Genomic DNA, 22,611 nt, shown 5'->3' on the forward strand with positions numbered 1-22,611 from the left:
GTGAAAAGTGCTACAATGAGTAATGGAGTTTGGACATCTCTTTGACAAACTGATTTCAAATCTTTTGAGTAAATACATAGAAGTAAAATTGATGGATCTTATGCTAATTTTACTTTTAGTTTTCTGAGGAGCCTCCACACTGTTTACCATGATGGTTGCACTAATTCACATTCCCATCAACAGTTTGCAAGGGTTTCTTTTTCTCCACATCCTCACCAATACTGGTTATCTTTTGTCTTTTTTTGTTGTAGCTTTTCTAACTAGTGTGAGGTGATAGGTCATTGTGGTTTTAATTTGCATTTCCCCAATGATTAACAATGATGAACTTTTTTTCATATATCTGTTAGCCATTTGTATGTTTTGAGAAATGTCTATTCAGGTCCCTTACTCATTTAAATAATTTTTTTCTTGCTATTCAGTTGTGTGAGTTCTTAATATAATTTTGATTCAACACCTTATTGGGTGTGTGGCTTGCAAATATTTCTCACAATCTCTAGGTTGTCTCTTCACACTGTTAATTTTTTTCCTTCCTTTGCAGAAGCTTTTAGTTTGATGTAATCCCATTTGTCTATTTTTGCTTTTGTTGCCTGCACTTTTGGGTTCAAATCTAAAAAAATACTGCCCAAATCAATGTTGTATAGTTTTTGCCCTATGCTTTTTTTCTAGTACTTCTACAATTTCTGACCTTACTTTTAATTCTTTAATGCATTTTGAGTTGATTTATGTATGTGGTGTGAGGAAAAGACCGAATTACATATTCTGCCTGTGGATATCCAGTTTTCTCAATGCCGTTGATTGAAGAGACTATTATTTTCCATTGGGTATTCTTGATAGTTTTGACAATTGACCATACATGTGTGGGTTCATTTCTGCACTCTCCATTCAGTTACATTGGTCAATGTGTCTATTTTTTCTTGGGAGGACGGCAGTATCATGCTATTTTGATTACTATTGATTTACAGTGTAATTTGAAATCAGATATTGTGATGCCTCTAGCTTTATTTTATTTTATTTTGCTCATTATTGCCTTGAGTATTAGGCTTTTTTTGTTATTTCACATAATCTATAGGATTGCTTTCCTATTTTTTATGAAAAATTACATTGGAAGTTTAATAGAGCTTGCATTAAAACTGTAGATAGCTTTGGGTAGGAAGAATTTTTTTTTATTATTATTTTTTTGAGATGGAGTCTTGCTCTGCCACCCAGGCCGAGGTGCATTGGCATGATCTTGGCTCACTGCAACCTCTGCCTCCTGGGTTAAAGCAATTCTCTTTCCTCAGCCTCCTGAGTAGCTGGGATTTCAGGCTCGCACCACCATGTCCGGCTAATTTTTTGTATTTTTAGTAGAGATAGGGTTTCAACATGCTGGGCCAGGCTGGTCTCGAACTCCTGACCTTGTGATCCACCCACGTTGGCCTCCCAAAGTGCTGAGATTACAGGCATGAGTCACTGGGCCTGGCCAGGAAGAAAATTTCTAACAATATTAATTCTTCCAGTCTATGACCATAGATTTCTTTCTACTTATAATGTCTTCAATCTCTTTCAGTAATGGTTTAGAGTTTTCAGTTTAATGCCTCCTTTTTCTTTCTGATTTTGTTTGAGTCTCCTCTCTTTTTGCCCTTAGTCTAGTAAAAGGTTTGTCTATTTTGTTTATTTTTTTAAAGACGTGACTGTTGGTTTTACTGATTTTTTTTTTCCTATGGTTTTTCCATTCTCTGTTTGATGTATTTCTGTTCTGATCTTTATAATTTACTTCCGCTAACTTTAGGGTTTAGTTTGTTCTTCCTTTTCTAGCTCCTTGAGGCATAATGTCAGGCTATTTGGGATCTTTGTTCTTTTAAGTACAGGCATTTGTTGCTACAAAGTTCCCTCGTAGAACTGCATTTGCTGCATTCTGTAGGTTTTGATATATTGTGTTTCTATTGTCATTTGTTTCAATATATTTTTTAATATTCCTTTTGATTTTTTATTTGACCTACTACTTGTCCAGGAGCATGTTGTTTAATTTCTACGTACTTGTTAATTTTCCAAGATTTATCTTGTTATCGATTTCCAGTTTCATACTATTGTGGTCAGAAACAATACTACATATAATTTCAACCTTCTTGAATGTGTTAAGATTTGTTTCATGGCCTAAACTATGCCCTGTCTTGGAGAATGTTACATGTAAAATTGAGAAGAAAGCATATTCTACTGCTCTTGAATGGAAAGTTCTATATATGTTTGTTAGGTTCATTCCATATAAAGTTTTATTAGTCTGTTTGCACACTGCTATAAAGAACTACCTGAGACTGAGAAATTTATGAAGAAAAGAGTTTTAATTGACTCACAGTTCTGAAGGCTTAACAGGAAGCATGACTGGGAGGCCTCAGGAAACTTACAATCATGGCAGAAGGCTAAGTGGGAGCAAGGACCTTCTTCGCATGGTGGCAGTGGGTGCAGGTTCAGGGAAGAAGTGTCACACTTTTAAACCATCAGATCTTGTGAGCACTCACTCACTATCACAAGAATAGCATGGGGGAAATCTGCCTCTATGATCCAATTACCTCCCACTAGGTCCTTCCCTAAAATATGGGGATTACAATTCTACATGAGATTTGGGTGGGGACAGAGCCAAACAATATCAAAAGTGCAGTTCAAGCCCAGTATTTTCTTGTTAATTTGCTGTCCAGTTGATTTACCTATTAATAAAAGTGGGGTATTGGTGCCTTCTACTATTATTTTAATTTCTTCTTTCAGTCCATTAATATTTGCTTTATCTATTTAGGTGAATCAATATTTGGTGTATATATATTTACAATTATTGTGTCCTCTTGATGTATTTACTCCTTTATCATTAAATAATGACCTTCTTTGTCTCCTATCAGCGTTTTTCACTTGAACTCTAAGTATAGCTATCCCTGCTGACTTTTGGTTACCATGTGCATGGAATACTTTTTCCATTGCTTCACTTTCAGCTATGAATACTCTTAAAGCTAAAAATAATCTCTTATATGCAACATATAATTTGATCTTTTTAAAAATACATGGAGCCACTGTATGTGTTTTGATTGCAGAATTAATTTACATTCAAGGTTATTATTGATAGGTAGCAACATACTCTTGCAATTTTTATTTATTGTTTTTTAAATAAAGCATTATTTTAGTTTGCATTTCTTTTATGACATATGATATGGAGCATCTTGTCATATGTTCTCTTGGTATTTGTATATTTCCTTTGATGAAGTGTCTGTTAAGGTCTTTGGACCATTTTTTAGTGGGGTTGTTTATTATGATTGTGTTTTAAAAGTTATTTGCATTTTTAACTAATTATTTATTAGGTATGTCTTTAGAAAATTTTTTTTTATTCTCTTGATACCAGATGATTTTTAACCTCTCTTCTCTCACTTCTACATGCACAGTGTCATTTATAGTTGGCTAAATTCTTCTGTGGCCCTGATATCTTGTACCTCATCCTATCCTCTCAATCTAGAAGAAATGAACAAAATGGATTTGAGATGCTCTCACTATCATTTTCCTTTTCTATGTACACCTTTCCAAAACTGGAATGTAGATGGAAAGAGAAGAGAGAGAAGAAAAAGGTAGCAAAAGTAAAAGAATTATCATTCTTACTCCTGTTATCAAATAGAAGTAATCTTTTTGCTTACCTTTCCTGAAGACTAATTTATTATAGTTTCATCTGTCACATAATTCCATGACACATTCCCCTTTTTATTTGTAAAAGCTTGCTAAATTTTACATATTCTTTGTCACACTGAAAGCTCTAGGAGGGCAGGTGTCATGGTTATATTGTTCACTATTGTATACTTAGAATCTCACAGCTATGCTAAGTAATATTTATGTACTTAACAATTAATAGTGCGACCGTAGGGGTAAAAATTGATTCATATATGGTCCTTGCCATTAGGACACTCATATTATCATCTTAATGGAGAAAAAGATACTTTAAAAATTGAAATATTATATACCAAATACTATGTAGGAATATCTGAAAATGTGCTATGGTTCCAAAAGAGAGAGATACTATATATCTCTGTGGCAGCCTAGGGAAAGTTTGTAAAGAGATGAAAAGGTCAGCATAAGAAATTTATCTGGACGAGAGAAAGTTCAACCAGAAAATTAGAGAAAGAGTGAAAAAAGGTCAACCCAGGCAGAGGGAAACCCAACTTGTTTGTATTGTTGTCAGGTTAGATATAGGGAGGAGAGGATAAATTCAGAGAGGAAGTGATATGGTTTGCTCTGTGTCCCTACCCAAATCTCATCTTGAATTGTATCCCCATAATTCCCATGTATTGTGGGAAGAAGTCGGTGGGAAACAATTGAATCATGGGGGTGGTTCCCCATACTGTTCTCGTGGTGGTGAATAAGTTTCATGAGATCTGATGGTTTTATCGGAGTTTCTGCTTTCGCATCTTTCTCATTTTTCTCTTGCTACCACCAGGTAATAAGTGTCTTTCACCTCCCACCATAAATCTTAGGCCTCCCCAGTCATGTGGAAGTGTAAGTCCAATAAAACCTCTTTTTATCCCATCTTGGGTATGTCCCTATCAGCAGCATGAAAACAGACTAATACAGGAATCTTGAGATAGGTAAAAGGAAGGGATTGCATGACATAGTTAATAATTAGTATTTTATCTGATATCTCAAGAGCGCCACTACAAAATTTTCAGCAAGGTAGTGATTGAACAGATATCCAATATGAAAATGTTATTAGGTATCAGAAAGATTGGTTCACTTTTATCTGACACCATTTTGGGATTAAAATGTTATGGATTGATACGTTTTTAAAGATGAAATTACTCTTTGTGTCTATCATTTTTGCTCATGAATTTCTTATACTTCTATAAAATTAAGGCCTTTCAATGGTATTTCTCTGCATTAGTCCATTTTCGAACTGCTGATAAAGACATACCTGAGACTGTGAAGATGTGATTGGGGAGGTCTCACAATCACAGAGGAAGGTAAAAGGCACTTTTTACATGGTGGTGGCAAGAGAGAATGTGAAAGAAGCAAAAGTGAAAACTCCTTATAAAACCATCAGATCTCATGAGACTTATTCACTACCACAAGAACAGTATGAGAGAAACTGTTCCCGTTATTTAATTATCTCCCACCACGTCCCTCATAACATGTAGAAATTATGGGAGTACAATTCATGATGAGATTTGGGTGGGGACACAGCAAAACTGTATCAGCCTTCAAAAGAAAATACAAGGAGTGATGACAGTAACTGCACCCGAGTTTAGCTCCTCTTAAAAGGTTAGAAATGGGCCCACAAAGTGTTTAATTGTTACATAGTAAATGCTTAGCTTTATAGAAATATATTATAATTATTGGAGATAATTATAGATTATATACAATTACAGTTTGGCTAAATAATTCAAATTGCTGAAGATAAAATTATAAGAATGCATGACAAATTATTAGGTAATTATTATGTTACTTTATGTAAACATGCATTCATTCAATAAATATTGTGTATATATTGTGTACCAGGTATTATACTAACAAATGCCACCTCTGCTTATTGGGATAAATATATATTAATCAAATAATCACAGAAATTCTTTTTTAGTTTAAACTGAGCCAAGTCTTACAGAGGAAAAGAAAATAAAGAAAATGGTGTCATGATATTGTATAATAGTATTATTGACTAAATAAAACATCAAACTAAAATATAGTGTTTAAATAGGCATAAGAATTTGTAAACTTTTTTTGTCACCACATATTCTAGGCAGTCAATACAAGAAATGTGAAATAAGTCTGATTATGAACTCTATGTAGTCTATTAAATTTAATAAGAGCTTGAGAAGATGTGCAATACTAAAATTCTGACAGGATGTATTTTGACTAAAATTGATCATTTTTTGAATTCATTATGTTATTCATAAAACATTTCTTACTCTGTGATAGCACTTCATTAATGCTTAATGAAATAGATGAGTAAAGGATGGTTGCTTACCTACCACTGACAAGTAGTCTGGTCTGGTCTTAAGCCAATATTTAAAGTGACTTATGTTTTGGGGTATATGTTTTGGAAACACTTATTGGACTAAACTTTTTCAAAATAGAGGAATAACTAAAGCATTATTATAATTTTTTGAGACAAGTCCCTGGAATGTTATATGATTAATGATTATTGTATAATCACATACCCACAAAGCATGTAAATTAGTATATTTTAGATAATGCCTAATGTATTCAAGTAATGACAAGCTAGAAGAAATGTATTACATTGAAAAAGAGGACCTACAAAAAATACAAATTGATAAGCTGTGAGTTCACAATATGTAAGTTCAAAGGCAGAAAGGAGAGTACATAGAGTCAGACAGAAAAATCTAATGAAGGATCAACATGTTTTCGACACAGAGAACACATGTAATAACAATAGTAATTATTATCTAACGTTATCTTACTTTACAATAAGTATTAATAGTAATTATTGTTTCAAAGCAGTGCAAATTGAATTTAAAAGAAAAAAATTTATGGGGACATTAATAAGAGAAGGGAAAAATTCTTCCCCAACAATAAATTTAAACATTATAAACAAGTATTTATTTTTTTCTGTTCTTTCCTTTAATAGATAGATGGAAGCCTTTATTTTGCTGATGTGTAATGTGAATATGCACGAGATATATTTGATATGTAGTATTACTCAAGATTATTTGTACAAGTAATACTTTAAAAATCAAACAGATGTACATTTACCAAAAACAGAAGTGCATGTGGGAATAGCCAATTTGATTGTAATGAGTTTTAGAAGGAGATATATTATAAAAAGCAAGAATGATTTTGTTTCTGGCCCTTGTAATTGATTAAAGCATACAGAAGCTTGATTTGAAAGTACACAAACATTTGAAAGGCTGAATGAGAGATTTCCAGAATGTAAGATAATGCAATTTCAGCATGTTAAATATAAGATACATTGATTTCAGGATATATTTTTCAATATAGGATAATGTGATTTCAGTATGTTCATTATTGGACAATTTGCTGTGCAACCTTTAAAGAAAAGTTATTTATCAATCAATAAGCCTACCTCAGAATTTAAAGAAATGCTGACTGCATTTACTTTATTAGTTCTATATTGTCTAGACATAATGAAATAAGATAAAGAGAAAAATGTTGGCATGTAAAATTCAGAGTTTGTACAGGGTAGTAAAAGGGCAATAGAAGAAGTAAATCAACATATTGTGCACAATAGACTTAAACTTTAAACTTAAGTATTTAGAACTACGTGCGCATTTTATTCTACAAGTAAGGTTCCTAGAATGATAGAGAGGAAAGAAAGGAAGAAGGAAAAAACGGGGGAAAGGAAAGAATGATAGAGGGGGAGGGGAGAGAAGAGCAGGGGAGGGAAGTGGAAGTTAGGGAAGGAAGGGGGAGGGAACAAAAGAATAAGAAACAGGGCCCTGAGCGCGGTCGCTCAGGCCTGTAATCCCAGCACTTTGGGAGGCCAAGGCGGCTGGATCACAAGGTCAAGAGATTGAGACCATCCTGGCCAACATGGTGAAACCCCCTCTTTACTAAAAATCCAAAAATTAGCTGGGCATGGTGGTGCTTGCCTGTAATCCCAGCTACTCTGGAGTCTGAGGTAGGAGAATCACTTGAAACTGGGAGGTGGAGGTTGCAGTGAGTTGAGATGGCACCATTGCACTCCAGCCTGGGTGACAAGAGCAAAACTCGGTCTCAAAAAAAAAAAAAAAAAAAAGAAAGAAAGAAAGAATAAGAAATAAAAAGAGAGGACAGGAAAGGCAAGAAAAAAAAAGAATAAGAAATAAAAAGAGAGGACGGGAAAGACAAAAAAAAAAGGAAAGGGAAGATAGAGGAATGAAAAAGTGGGGAGGGAGAAAAGGAGGAAAGGAGGGAAAAGAGAGAAAAGGAGGGAGGGAGGGAGGGAGAGAGGGAGAGAGAGGGAGGGAGGAAGGAAGGAAGGAAGGAAGGAAGGAAGGAAGGAAGGAAGGAAGGAAGGAAGGAAGGAAATAACGAAGGAAGATAAGAATAACTCAATTTAATAAACCCAACAATTTAGCTCTGAAATATTTGGTGAGATTTGTGTTCACTATTTATAATAATCACAGTTTAATCTCTTAAGGAGTTTTAATTTATGTCTTGTGAGAGATTCTCATGAAATCACAATATTACATAAAAATATTTGATTAAAGTTTAACGTAAAAGGGACACTTAGAGACAGTAACTCTATTGTTGAGGAAATTCTGGATAGATACATTTGTAGTTTTTATGTGCCTATCCATATGCTATCATTGTATGTCACTTGAAACTGCCTCTATACCTCCTTTGAGGGCTCATTTGGAGCATCAGGTCTTATACATCTGACATATGAAGAGGTTTTACTATGTAATAAATGTATGTACTAATACTGCCTGCTTCCCTCCTTCTCTTCCTCCCTCCTTCCTTCCTTCCTCCCTCCCGCCCGCCTTCCTTCCTTCCTTCCTTCCTTCCTTCCTTCCTTCCTTCCTTCCTTCCTTCCTTCCTTCCTTCCTTCCTTCCTTCCTTCCTTCCTTCCTTCCTTCTTTCCATTCACTCTCTACAACCTAGGACTTTTTTTACTTGGTAAATGGGATCTTTTGGCAACTTGTGAAAAGATCATTTACAAACATAACAGTTCCTTACTGTAAATATGGAGAATTTGTTTAAATTATCAAAGAAAGTCCCACTGAGAGCAGGGATATAAAAAGAACCAAAGATTAGAGATTGCAGTGAAGATTCAAGGGCTAATTTGGCTTTAAATGTGCTTGGTTTATCCTGAATTTTTTAAAAAAATGCATTTATCCACGTTTTAAATATGTGAAATTTAGACAAAATATTTCATATTATCTCAAAAAAAAAATATATGGTCACCCTGTGACCATATAGTCTCATAAGGTTTTAGTAAAACTGAAACTGAAGGCCATCTGTCTATTTTGAGTGTTGCAGTTTTCCAGATATTTTTGTCTACCTTCCTCCATTCATTTATGGTTGTCTGTCCTCCTAACAGTTTGAAAATTGACTCTAAGTTACAATGATGCATGTTCTAATAGACACATTTATAATTCCCTTAGTGTTTTCTAATTAAACTTAGAGGCCTCTTGAAAAAATATAGATATTTCTTGAAGGCGACCTACATTGTGACTCCTGAGCTTCTCTCAGTTGACATTCAGTAACATCAATTCTTCGTTTGCCAGCGTACAGATTCATGCGGGAGTTTGGACTTCGGAGGAACTATCTCTATCTACATAATTAATGAGTGTTCACCTCATTAGAGCTAAGTGCATGGCTGTTCGTGTCACAAGGAGAATGGAAGATTCTTTCATTCTTTGGTCTCAATGTGTCCTTGAGATTTTTCATCTAGCTGAAATTTCAGTCCACATTTAACCTTAACTGGCATATTTTTAAAAATACTTCCAAAGGAGCATCAAATTATGTATGAAATAACTAATAATTCATTTTTAATTACTTGTCCTTTTAAAAAATACTTAAACTAGATCAATGAAGGAAGGACAAGTAAAACATGTCACTGATTTATTGGCATTGATTATATTCCCTATATTATTTCATCGTGCTTAAAACCTTAATAAGAAGCCCATTAACTTTGTACATTTGATTCAAATCAAGTATCATTTAAACATTCCTATATTCATAAAAGCAAGTATACTGAGGTTTGCTGGCAATGGGAAATTTGTATATTTACAATCAATGCTGGAAATAGGAAGTTCAGGTGGCAAGAAGTCAAGAGGTGTCTCACTTGCTGAAAAGTAGGGTGCTTTTGTTTATTTGTGTATTATTTTGTTCTTGAGAGTGTAATGGAGAATATAGTGTTTGAAGATGCTGGAATAGACATCGCAATGCAGTTGGTGCATATAGTGAGTTGGCAATAAAATTATATTCTTTCAATAGTTCTCAAAGTGAGAAATGAGCTTTCATAAAATAAATACTTAAGTGCATTAAGAATTTTTTATATTTGAAAGTCTACTTTCCAAGTAATCACCCTCCACAAATCTTGCTTATAATTATATTTATAGAAAAGAAATTACAGGCTGAGCACCATGGCTCACTCCTGTAATCCCAGCACTTTGGGGGTCCAAGGCGGGTGGATTGCTTGAGCTCAGGTGGTCAAGACCAGCTGGGCAACATGGTGAAACCCCATCTGTACTAAAAATACAGGCGGCGTGGCGGGCGCCTGTCATCCCAGCTACTCAGGATGCTGAAGCAGGAAAATTACTTGAGCCTGGGAGGCAGAGGTGGCAGTGAGCTGAGATCCCATCACTGCACTCCAGCATGGGTGAAAGAGCGAGATTCTGTCTACAAAAACAAACAACAACAACAACACACACACACACACACACACACAAAGAAAAGAAATTACAACTTTTTGTTAACCAGGTGTGGCCGTTTTCACAAACACTATCAACACAAGATTTGTTCATACACTGTTTCTCATTCAAAGACATTTGATAAACTATCATTCTGCTTAAAATGGAGATCCCATCAAGTAAGCATTTATTTTGCAGGGAAAATATATGATTATCAGAATAAAATTGATCTTTCAACTGGCACCATGCTAGATATAGCAAATTAATAAATACTGAATAGTCAAGCAAAATAACCTTAATTTATGGTGTTTTATTACATATCACAGAGACTCAAGCACCATGTTATTGCTCTTATGTTAAGATGCTTTTAGTCAGTTATTATGCTCCTCAGAATATGCAAACATTTGCTGAGAGCCTATTGTTTGAAAAATGAGAATTCAGATGGATGGATGTTTCTTTAGTGTGCTTTAGTGTTTATGCTAATGGTATAGATACTCATCTGCATTAGATATTACATAAGTGATATTTTTGTTAATTCGTTGACCAGAAACATATAAAAATAATGAAGCACATGCATCTTTCTATATCTGTTAGATGGATGGATGGATGGATGGATGGATGGATGGATGGATGGATGGATGGATGGATAAATGTGTGAATGGACTGATTGGACAGACAGACAGATAGATAGATATCCTCCATACAAAAAAGCTTGTAATGTATTTAGGAAAACAGGCCATATCTCAACAAGTAAATAATAATACCAGGGAACCTAGGCTGAATGCCCAATAAGTGAGTGATTAAGATAGAAAATAGTATAAGCTGGTCTAATATATTGAAATCTGAAGTGGTTGAGGTACAGAATTTACATTGCACATTCGTGTTAGATTAGTATTTTAAGAAGAGCTCAGGGGAGACACTGAGAAGCAGAAATTCCCCTAGTATACTTGAGAATTATTGCATAATGAAAATAAAATATTTGACTTCTAATTATAGGAATGGGCAATGCCCCTATTTAGGAAAGCTGTAAAAAATGTAGACAAGCCATAAACTTCTATAGCTTCTGAGTAGAGAAAAGATTATGTTAAAGAAACAACTCTTCAGTTGGGTTTGGTAGATCTTCATTTCTCAAACTTTTTCAACAGGTTACTTACATTCTATGATTCTTGTCTTTCTACTTTTACATTGCCTACTCTCACTAAAAGATGTATAGATGTGGACACTTTAAATCAAAACAAAATTACAGGCAATGTTGAATACAAGCTGAAATGTTTAGTATTTTTCCGCAAGCAGGAAAACACTATGGGTGAATCTGTACACAAAAACTGGAATGTGCAGTATAGTGTCTTAGGAAAAAGATTACATTTTAGAAGCAGGCTATTTCTAGGTGGGAGAAAGCAATAAAAGCAATCCTTTGGAACAGATGTAGAAAAATGCGTGTGCTTCAATATTTTTGTATGTTTCTGGTCAACAAATTAGCAGATATTACTTATCACGTAATATCTAATGCAGACGAATATGTACCTCCATTAGCATAAGCAATATATTTTATTTATATTGTTGCCTCCACCAGAAAAACAAAACAAAACAAAACATTGTCTCTGAAAAAATAAACTGATAAAGAAACAACGCCCCAAATTTTTACAGTATCAGGCTGTGTACCCCTTGATTTATAAATTAAATTGCCATAATGATTTTTAAATTATCTAAGTCCATGCAACCCATGACTTCTATTATGCACATCACATAACAGATACTAGTGACTGCTCATGATCACCTAAGTAAAAGGTACCATCGAATACAGCTTATTAGTAATTATTCCCTTTAATTACTGCATTTAATCTTGGGAAACACCTTTTTCCACAACTTTTCTGGTCTAAAAATAGAGATAGCTGTTTTATCAGTGCTCTGGTTTCAGTGTAGAATAAATTGTAGATATGAATGAAACATCTTTGCACTCTATCCCTTTTCCTTTGTGGATCCTTTCTTACTATTTTACAGTGCTGTAAACTGAGTCCACCTTTTAGGAGACATATTCTTTCTTAAAACAAAATGCATTTAATTCCTCATTATCTAGCAAGGCTGTCCACTGTAATGATCTTGTTAAACGTCTATGTCTTTTTTTCCAGTTGTTTTTGTCTTCTGAAAAAAACACTGGCACACTTTGAAGCATTTTGAAAAATCTCTGCCCTCCTCTCATCTTGCTAACCTTTAATTATGAAATTTTGGATTCCTTGAAATACTTAACATAACCTCTCCTTTCTTAGGTTCTCCATATCGAGACAAAATTACCATAGCAATTCTTCAGCTGCAAGAGGAAGGCAAGCTGCATATGATGAAGGAGAAATGGTGGAGGGGCAATGGTTGCCCAGAAGAGGAGAGCAAAGAGGCCAGTGCCCTGGGGGTTCAGAATATTGGTGGCATCTTCATTGTTCTGGCAGCCGGCTTGGTGCTTTCAGTTTTTGTGGCAGTGGGAGAATTTTTATACAAATCCAAAAAAAACGCTCAGTTGGAAAAGGTAAATGTTACTTGTTTACAGTTTAAATTTAAAACAATTTTTGTTGTTATATTAAAACACAAACCAGAAGGGTTTTTTTGTTGCCAACTAATGATAACGCTTAGAACTATTGCTCTAAATTGTCTTATGTCATTCATTATGTAACAAAATATTTTATTTTGTGAAATATAGCATATTTCACAAAAAGACTCATAGTCACCTTTAGGATTTTTTATTTAATTGTAATATATTTAATTATAGTCAGCTTCAGGAAAAATAGCTGTTTCTACTCTTATTACAGACTTAAAAAAACTTCTGTTGCTTGAGTTTAGTTTGAGATACAGTTTAGTGATGAGGTTAGTGATGAGATACAGTTAATTAAGTGAGTAAAAATTGGACACTGTAATATGAAAGAAAAAATACTCTGCAGATTAAAAATGAGGTTTTATATACAATATGGGTTAACAGTTTCAAGTTAAAGAGTAAGTTTTTATCTGAATAGCTTTAGTCCAATACATTTCTAGTTAAGAAAGATGTTAACTTTCATTGGTGAAATTATAGGTAATTTTCTACATTAATGAGTGTGTGAAAATATTATAGTTTCTTTTTGCCATTTAATAGTATTCTTAATCAATTCTTTGGTTTTTTGTACCAGAGTCCTTCTAAAAATATGTATAAACTTCAAAAATATTGAGTCTATTGCTATATTTTGCATTTTAATGCAGTCATTTGTAAAATGTTTTTTGTATTATCCTTGAAAAGTTGGTCACCTCATTCAGATTCTGTATTTCTAGTGCTATAATTTTCTCATTTCTGTAAATATGAGGAAGACTAGGAAAATAACTCTTTCAGATGCTACATGATACTGTTTGTATGCAGATTTATTGCTCTGGATATGATGAAACCAACAGTTTAAAGCCTTCTAGTACATTATTTAATCTTTAGTATGTAAACATCTCTTTTGTTTTTGATAAAACTCACAATATTTTAGACTTAACTTTAATCACTGTGGCAGAGTGAGATGCTACAATCTTTAATATTTAAGAGGTTTATGAACTTGTATTGGTAAATAAAAAGAGCAGAAAAGTGGTATCTTGAAAATGATGCCATACAGGAATACCAGGTAAATATTTTTTCTAATATTCATTGAAGTGTTTGTACCTTTAGAAATATTTTTTAAAATAAAAATGCTCCTTTGTCTCTAATAACTTACATCATATTTATCCTTCCTGGAATCAGAATTTTGGATACAGTATTTCTATATTTTTGCCTGATTACAGTACTTGACACTGAGGAATGTTATCATAAATGTATATTTTTATAATCCCATTTTGTCTATGACTAAAATAGCCAATTAAAATGTTTGAAGAATTCAGAAAATAACATGATTTGTTTTCACAGAACATTCAGGTTGTTATTTCTGCTGGCTTGGCTAACTCAAATATTGGTTGCATTTGTGTGTCTAAGTACACTTTTTATGTAATACTCATTTTTATAGTGTCATTTTATAATGAATTTTGAAACTAAATCTAGAGCTAACCAAAGAATAAATATTAACTCATTAATTACCATTTTCATTATAATTTGTCAATAAGTGTGATATTTAATGCATTAATGTTCTATATAAGAATGAAAATCATAGAAGAAATACGTGTTTTCTACTTGGAACCTCAAATAATCCATATGTAATAATTTTCAAGTTATAGCTCAGTATTAAAACAAATTAGTCTCTTGATGATATGTGGTATTCTACTGTACTTACCTCTATGTGTCCCGTTCATTTGATTTATCTAGGCTGATTTATCATTGATGTATCTCTAGTGCAATTTTGTTTTACAAGTATTTGGTTAAAACAAAAACAAAGGATATGAGGATTTAATTTTGTAATATAATGTGCTTCATTGTTATTGTGAACAAGTTTAGTTGAATTTTTCAGATATTATCCAGATCTCGACATTCTGTGGATCTATATGACCCTCTAAAAATTAGAAAAATAAAATTAATGTACCTTTTCAAATGGAAACAATGAGGCATTAACATTGCACTAGAAAGAAATAACTGAGTAGATATTACATGAGCATTATAGTCACTCCGCAATGCTTTGCACACTGTCTCTACATAGCTGCCACAATAAAATCCAAATTCCTTAAGTTAGCAGATGAGACCCTTTCACAGCTGTCCCTGTCCACTGCTGTAGCTTTATGTTTTGTTCCTTTCCAATTTGCACCTTTACTACAGCCACATTACATTTTAACTCTCAATTTCCCAAGATTATACTCTTCCTTTTGACTGGAGCAATTCTTGTCTATTATTCTACCTTGCAAACTCTCACAAACATTTTATATTAGGCATTTAAAATGAAACATTAACTTGTCCAGAAAGCTTTCCCTAATCAAAAGATATAATGGGTTTGGGCACAGAGCATAGCTTGTTTCTAAGAAGTGGAAGTAGGTTTTCATTTCCTACTGCAATGAAAAAAAATGTGACTCATGTATCTCATTTTTTACTTAGTTTATTTCAGGTACTGTCATAATCTAAAAACATGTATCTCCTTTTGAGAAAGCTGGGAAGGTATTTTGCCCATGTCAAACCATTTCCAGCATTAGGTCTAGATATCTTCACTCTGTGAACCCCTAAGCACATCTCCATTATCCTGTTGACAGTATTGTATTCACATTTGCTGGTTTCTGAGTGTGGGTGCCTTTTCACATATTAAATTCTTCTTGCCTTTAGGACAAAGACCTAGTATTTTTTGTTTGTATCTCCAAGGCCTCAAATAGTGCCTGGTGGCATAATATCTATCTACCTACCTACCTATTTCTCTGTTTACCTACCTACCTATCTACCTATCATTTAAATTAAGAATGAAGTTGATTGCAGTAACTTTTTTTTAAAAAGTATCATAAAGAAACATTATTTTTCTATATATTCAAAACGATAAATAATCATGAATTTAATGGAAATGATTCATTTTATTTATTCTGATAAATTAGGTTCTTGGGGCTCAGTTCTTCATTTTTCTTAAGAAAATTTATGTTGGTCTATATGGTCTATATGGCTGTTTAACAAGTTACTTAATTTATTAAAATTAGTCATAAGATAGTCCTAGATTTTATCATATGTTTGAGAACATACAGAAATTCAGTTTACTTTTACTTATCAAAATTGTGTCTTTAGCCTAGATTTCTTATATTTCAAAAATAAGGTAAACACTTGTGAGATCAATTATTTACTCAATAAATATTTATTGATAAATAAATATACAGTGAATTGTGTTTTGCCCATTGAAGGAAAGCACGAATGTATTGGTGACTAAACAGTTTGTCAGATATGTCAGATATATATGAAACTTAGTTGAATGTGAACTTTGTGAATAAAATTTATAAATAATGAATATCTTTCCATATTGTCTTACTTTTAATAACAGTGATAAAATTATATTAATTTATAGGTGAAAATAAAATGCCTTTTATAATACATATTATAAATACTAGTGAAAACAAATAGCTCTTGATAATGATAGCCTTTCTTGTAAGTTGTTGGATAATTAAGATTAATAGGCAAATGTTTCACACTTTTAAATGAGGGCAAGTTAAAAATAAAAACAGAAAATAAAGCTGAAATATGTGGACCTTAAAGCATTTTAACAATGGAAATTGCATTCCTTTCAGATAACCACAAGATGGTGTATCATAATTTTTATAAAAATGGTTTTAATTGTGAAGTATATGTTAATGAATCAAGGACACATTGCTTTTTATTTATTCAAACTTTTAAAATACTTAAAAACTTTTCTCATCTGAATGTGTCTGAAAAGGTAACTGATCACCACATGCATTTTATAATTATTTTTCTTTTTGCCTTACATCTTCTTTGATTTTAAAGATATGTCTACTGAAGTTTCACTGAGAAAGCAATCCAAGAAACTGTTGTATATCTGAGATAATTATCCCATTTTGGGTGTATGGATTTGGTTGAAAGGCCTTGTTTCCCTCCTCTAAGACTTACTTCTGGCTATAACAAGCTGCTTAATATACTGAATTTCGTTTTCTCTGGTAATATTTATAATATATTGGCTTTGTAGGCAAGAATTATTAGATACCATAATAACTAATTTTTATTAAACTTTTATAACATGGATTATTAATGTTTAAAATTATGCATTTCTTAAATATTTGAATATGTCTCCTTTTAACAGACATACATAATTTTTCTTTTTTTAGGTTTTCAGCCAGAACAACAATATAACTTCTATAGTTTGATCTCTTTATGTGTGTTTTGTATATAGAAATAATATTTCCCATGTATTTGAAAATGTATTTGTTTATACAAATTGTTTTTATTGAACTGTTTGAATATAAATTATTGAGTTTCCTGACATAAAAAAATCTTAAGATGAAGCCAAAAGCACTCCTTATTTTTTAAGTGTAAACTAAGTAAATATGTCTCAGAAATATATATATTATTGCTCAGATAACTGAATTTGTGCACTAAGGGTCCCATCTTGAACACACATTGTTGTTGTCTTTAAAATTGTTAAAATGTATTTTTAAATCTATGTGATATTGTTTTTTAGGACATAGTCTACTTTGGTCAATATAGTTGTTTCTATTATAGAACACTGGCAAATTTTACCTAAGAAAATCTCTAAATAATTATATTTTTATGGTGCACTGATAGTTCAAAAATATTTTTTGAGGGCACATAGAATATTCTTCAGTGTATAGATGAATAACACATTTGGAATATGGCTGTAAATCAGAGTAGTAGAAGCACAAATGAACAAAACATTTCAATCTGGGGGATGATGAGAACAAAATCAGAGGGTTTAGTTTAAACCCGCAAGACTAGGGATCCTATTTGAAAGGTTATTTACAAGGAAAACACGTAGCAAAGTCAACTAATTCTGTGTTTCATGGAAACAGAAGAATGAAAATAGGTTGTTCACAGATACCTACGTATAAGCTGCTGTTAAAATTTTAAATAATTAGTTCTAACAGGAGCAATGCTTTTTCAAGAATATACTTTTTGGGTAAGGTATAGGAATGCAAACAGTGCTATGAATTATAAGTAAAAATTTCATGTCAATATTTATGTTTTGCCCAGTAATGCCTATTTAGAAACTATAAGATAGCTATACTTTTTTTATTAATTGCATTTGATGTAAGAAATTTTAGCTGCATTTAACTTTACAGAAGTTAAAAGTTCTAAGTAAATTTTCAGTGTAAAACATTATAGTTGTAAAGCATAAATATATAATATTTTTTTCTTAAACTAATTTCACAGCTATATTGACTAAAGTGTTGATTCTTGTCAGACCTTATATGTTAATTTTTTAACTTGATCTTTAGAAGTTAAAAAGTATAAATAAACTTTGGGCAAATGTCCATTTTTTATTGTTTTTTTTTATCACTGCCTTTCTTTGAGAACTGAGTGTCTTTCAGTTTCCATTAATGACCTATATAATGATTAATCGAATGAATTTTTAAAATGTCTCAACATACAAATATAAAATACTGTACTTTGAAATGAGGTGCCAATCTTCATTTTGCTTACTGATCTACTTCCAAATCAGCTAAAGGGTTTTCAGGTCTTTTGTTTATGATAACCCATTATCTTTGTATCCCCATAAATAATTATTCTTAATTAAAATTATAGCTTATTAATTATACCACCTTATTTTTATAAATGACTTTAGTTTTTAAAGTGTAATACTACATTTGAATACAAAACTACCCTAAGAGCCATGTAAATATTATTATCTATATAGTACAGATGAGGATAATAAGTATCTCAAGGGTCAAGTTGTTTTCCAAGGTCAAAGATGCCTAGTCTAAAAGTGTTTCAACCATATCAAGCTGTACAGAATGGAGGCAGAATATTTAACTATTCTTCTTTCTCCTTGAGTTTTCACTAAGGAAATATATGGATTAGGAGGTTGAATTAGATAAACAGATTATGGGTTTCGGTCATAAGCAGCTTAATAATTTACTTTCCTAGATAGTAAGCATGAGTTTTGGAATTAAAAAGACTTGGAAACATAACTTTGTTTAACCTTAGATAAAAATTACTTAGCCTCTCTATTCTTCTTTTTAAATAAATAAATGAAGCAACGAATAAACAAATAAGTTATGAATCCATAATAAAAGTGTTTTAAGAATTAATTAAGATAGTTAATATACATAGAGGGTTGCTTTGCACATAACTGGCTTATAACAAGAAGCTCTTTTAAAAGTAATATTATTATTATTTGTAAAGCTGGTACATTTTAACTGCTGCACCTTATGAAAAGAAAGTTTTCTAGCCATTAAGCATTATTTGGATGCTACTATTAAAAAAATAGTATCATTATGACTACTAGCAAAAATGTGATGATTAATATTACTTTTTCTTAAAATGCATTTTCCAGCTATATTGATTAAATTTGTGTTGATTCTTGTCAGACCTTATTTATGTTTTTTTTTTTTTAACTAGCTTAAATAGGGGAAATTTTAAAATGTATAATGATCCTCAATTTTTCTCTGTCTCATTGTATTTGCAAAATACAATATGAAGATATTAGGTAACTGTTTCTGTTAGAGTAAAGGTTTCTGAGAATATTTTAATATTTGATTATGTTTATCATTGTGAAATAATCCAGGCTAAAGTATAACATGATTTCTAATTTAATTCACTAAGAAAGATATGTATTTCTTTTGCCCTCATAATTTTTTTCTGTCTGCTTTATAATTTAGTATTCAAAAAACTAACATTTAGTAAGAATAAAGTCCAGGTAAAAAGCTCAGCTGAGAATGAAATCATTAATGAGGCAGGCTAATATGAGAAAGCTTTCATAGATGGAAGTTAAGATAATAGAGTTCCTGTCTTAGCTCTGAATCTAGTTAGATATGTAACTTGATTTTTAAGTTTTAATTTTTGCTAGCTGTGAAACTACAGTGATTAATCAATAGGATCATAAAAGATGCTACACGTAAAGTTTCCTTTGACTGCTGAATAGCTTATGTAAATAACAAAACATTTTAAAAAGATAGCTGCTCTAAAATTGAATATCAAGAACAAGGTTGTATATATTTTTTAACATGAATGATTTAACCAGTCATTTTCCATATTTCATTGCTTCACTGTTATATTCATATAGCCTTAGGTCGATTCACACTTCTGATGTATAGCATTAACTGTTTGATGTTTTTAAAAGGCTGCCAATCAAAATAGTTATATTCACAAGAATAAAATCAATAGGTTACATTAAATGACATTTATTTTTGTTATTTAACACGCCAATATCATGTAAAATACTACATCTTATATCCTATAAATATTTTATTCCATCTTAGTTATTATTATCTAAGGTGGTGGAATTTTCTGCAACTAATCACAGTGACTGTTCTGATTTGCTTCCACTACATATGACCTGCCATTCTTGGGCAAATGGCCTACAGAATCAGAAATTAATTAGAGAGTGTCTAAGAATATATATTGTATATCCGTAATTAGTTAACAAATAATTTAAATGACAAACACAAAATAAAATTTGGTTGATATGTACAAGAATATATTAGACCATTGAAGTACAATGGTATCTCATAGATACCATTGATAGGAGTAGCTCAAATTTTGATAGGGCTCCAAAGAGGATAGGTAGAAATTGTATGTAGAAATGGCTAGGAATCATTCTGAATGAATACTAAGATATCATTTAGTTATTTTATACTATCAAAATTAAGCTAGCAAGATATACAAAATAGGATTTCCTCCTTAAAAATAAATACTAAATGCAGGCTTGAAAGTAACATATTTTGTGATATTTCTTGATCAATGAATACATATATTCAAAAAGAGCGATGAGTATAAAAGTTAAATCATGCTGATTATTTTTCTTCAGATATTGTGTTTTTCAAAAATAAATATATTGCTAAACATAATGGTTTTAACTTTACAATGAAGCTACATATGTCAATGATCAATGTGGAGCATGATTTCAGCTACACTTCAAATATAAAAAAAAATCTATGCTTCTCCAAATGCTGTCACATCATCTTATTATAAAAATATATCTTTTAATTAGGAAGTTAAGCTATTTAGAATAAATATTCTGTAACATCAACAATGATATTCTTGAAAACATTTACCTGTGGACTATTTATGTATTTTCTTATTACATTCAAAATACAAAATAGAGCTCTTTAAATAAAAAAGCTCTATAAAAAAAGCAATGTAAATATGGCCAAGTTCATACTATCAAGATTTACAGATCTACATTGTTTCAAGAATTAGAGATGTGTAAATATAAATTGACTCATTAAATATAATGAATTTTATTAAGAGTTTTACTAATTTAAATGCAATTATACATGCTAACAGCTCAAAGATTTAAATTTTCATTTTCAGGAATCTTCTATTTGGTTAGTGCCACCATACCATCCAGACACTGTTTAGTAATCTTTTGAAACTTACTAAAAGAGGTTTTTAATAATGGTTAGTATCCTTGTGCCTTTCTTTTTTCTTTTTGTAGTCTGTTATATTAACGTGGAGAAACATTTTTGTTGTTGTTTTCACCCTGAGGAACTTACCTTATTTAATGACACAGTGTGTGGTTTTCCACCCCTAAGGAGTGATTTTAAAAAGCAAGATAGTTGTTTTTCTCTTTCTTCTTCCCTCCAGCTTTCCTCCTCCTCCTCCTCTTCTTTTCTTGCTTTCTTGCTTTTTCTCTCCCTTCCTTCCTTCCTTCCTTCCTTCCTTCCTTCCTTCCTTCCTTCCTTCCTTCCTTCCTTCCTTCCTTCCTTTCTCTTTCTTTCCTTTTCTTTCTTTCTTTTTCTTTTTCTTTCTTTCTTTCCTTCTTTCTTTCTCTCTCTTTTTTTCTCTCTCTCTCGCTCTTTCCTTCTTTCTTTCTTCTTTCTCTCTCTCTCTTTTTGAGACTTATTTCATAGTCCTATAAAAAGATTTAAAATAAATTTCAATCATTATATAAAGTATAAAAGGCAATTTGTCTCTATTTAATGATAATACACTAGAATTTTATTTAAAAGCTAGACATGATAAGTTTTGGGCAATGCACAGCCCAGGGAAACAATTATATTTCACAAAATGCTGTGTAGTTTCAGCTTAGAGACTTATATAAATCAAGATACGGAATTTGCCTTGTAAACCTCTAAAAATAAAGAAAAGAATGTATATTTGCTCTAGAACCATAAATGAACAGTTCCTTATGATATCATTAAATTTGTTTAACTTGCCATGTTAATTGTAAAATCTTGCTCAAATCTAAAGATTATCAAGTTTTATAATGGGTTAGAATTATTCTATAAATGAGAAAATAACCTATTGTCTCACAGTAACTTTTTGAATAACCTAAATAAACCTATTTTTCAGGTAAACTTACATTGATAAATAACAAAAGAGCTGGCAAAATTCACCTTATTCAAAGAGAAAATTAATAAAATTTGTATTTTATCATTATGTAATCGAGACCATAGATTGACTTATGAAAGATTGCTTGATTAAATTTTTACTTTCTAATGACTTTGTAAGATAAATAAAGTCTATGATGACAATGATGATTTACATGTTTACAATTTTGAGATAGTTGTAAAATTTGTAAATATAATTTATTTAAAACAATTTCAAATTATAAAAGATAATACTATTCTGGTAAATTGATTAGGATGGGCTTTTTTTTCCAATATATATTTTATATTAGTCAGCAATATAAACTTAATATCATACAAAATTGCTTAAAATAGTTTTAAATATTCTTATTTGTAGTCTGAAGGAAGTATGGGATACTAAATACAGAGTTTACCT

General features: G+C 31.6%; 1 protein-coding gene across 5 annotated transcripts in view; it reads left to right on the plus strand.

Moving 5' to 3' along the window:
* GRIK2 (glutamate ionotropic receptor kainate type subunit 2) overlaps nucleotides 1-22,611 on the plus strand; it is a 704,801-nt gene that overhangs the window by 677,578 nt on the left and 4,612 nt on the right. For 3 of the 5 annotated variants that reach the window (XM_050786670.1, XM_050786671.1, XM_050786672.1), the window contains one exon: nucleotides 12,581-12,831. In XM_050786670.1, coding sequence (XP_050642627.1) covers nucleotides 12,581-12,831 — 251 coding nt within the window. Of the gene's footprint in view, nucleotides 1-12,580; nucleotides 12,832-21,198; nucleotides 21,286-22,611 lie in introns of all 5 variants that reach the window. The other 2 variants (XR_007724833.1, XM_050786673.1) reach the window with 1 other exon arrangement.

Source organism: Macaca thibetana, chromosome 4 (genome assembly GCF_024542745.1).
Source record: "Macaca thibetana thibetana isolate TM-01 chromosome 4, ASM2454274v1, whole genome shotgun sequence".
NCBI classification, from domain to species: Eukaryota; Metazoa; Chordata; class Mammalia; order Primates; family Cercopithecidae; genus Macaca; species Macaca thibetana.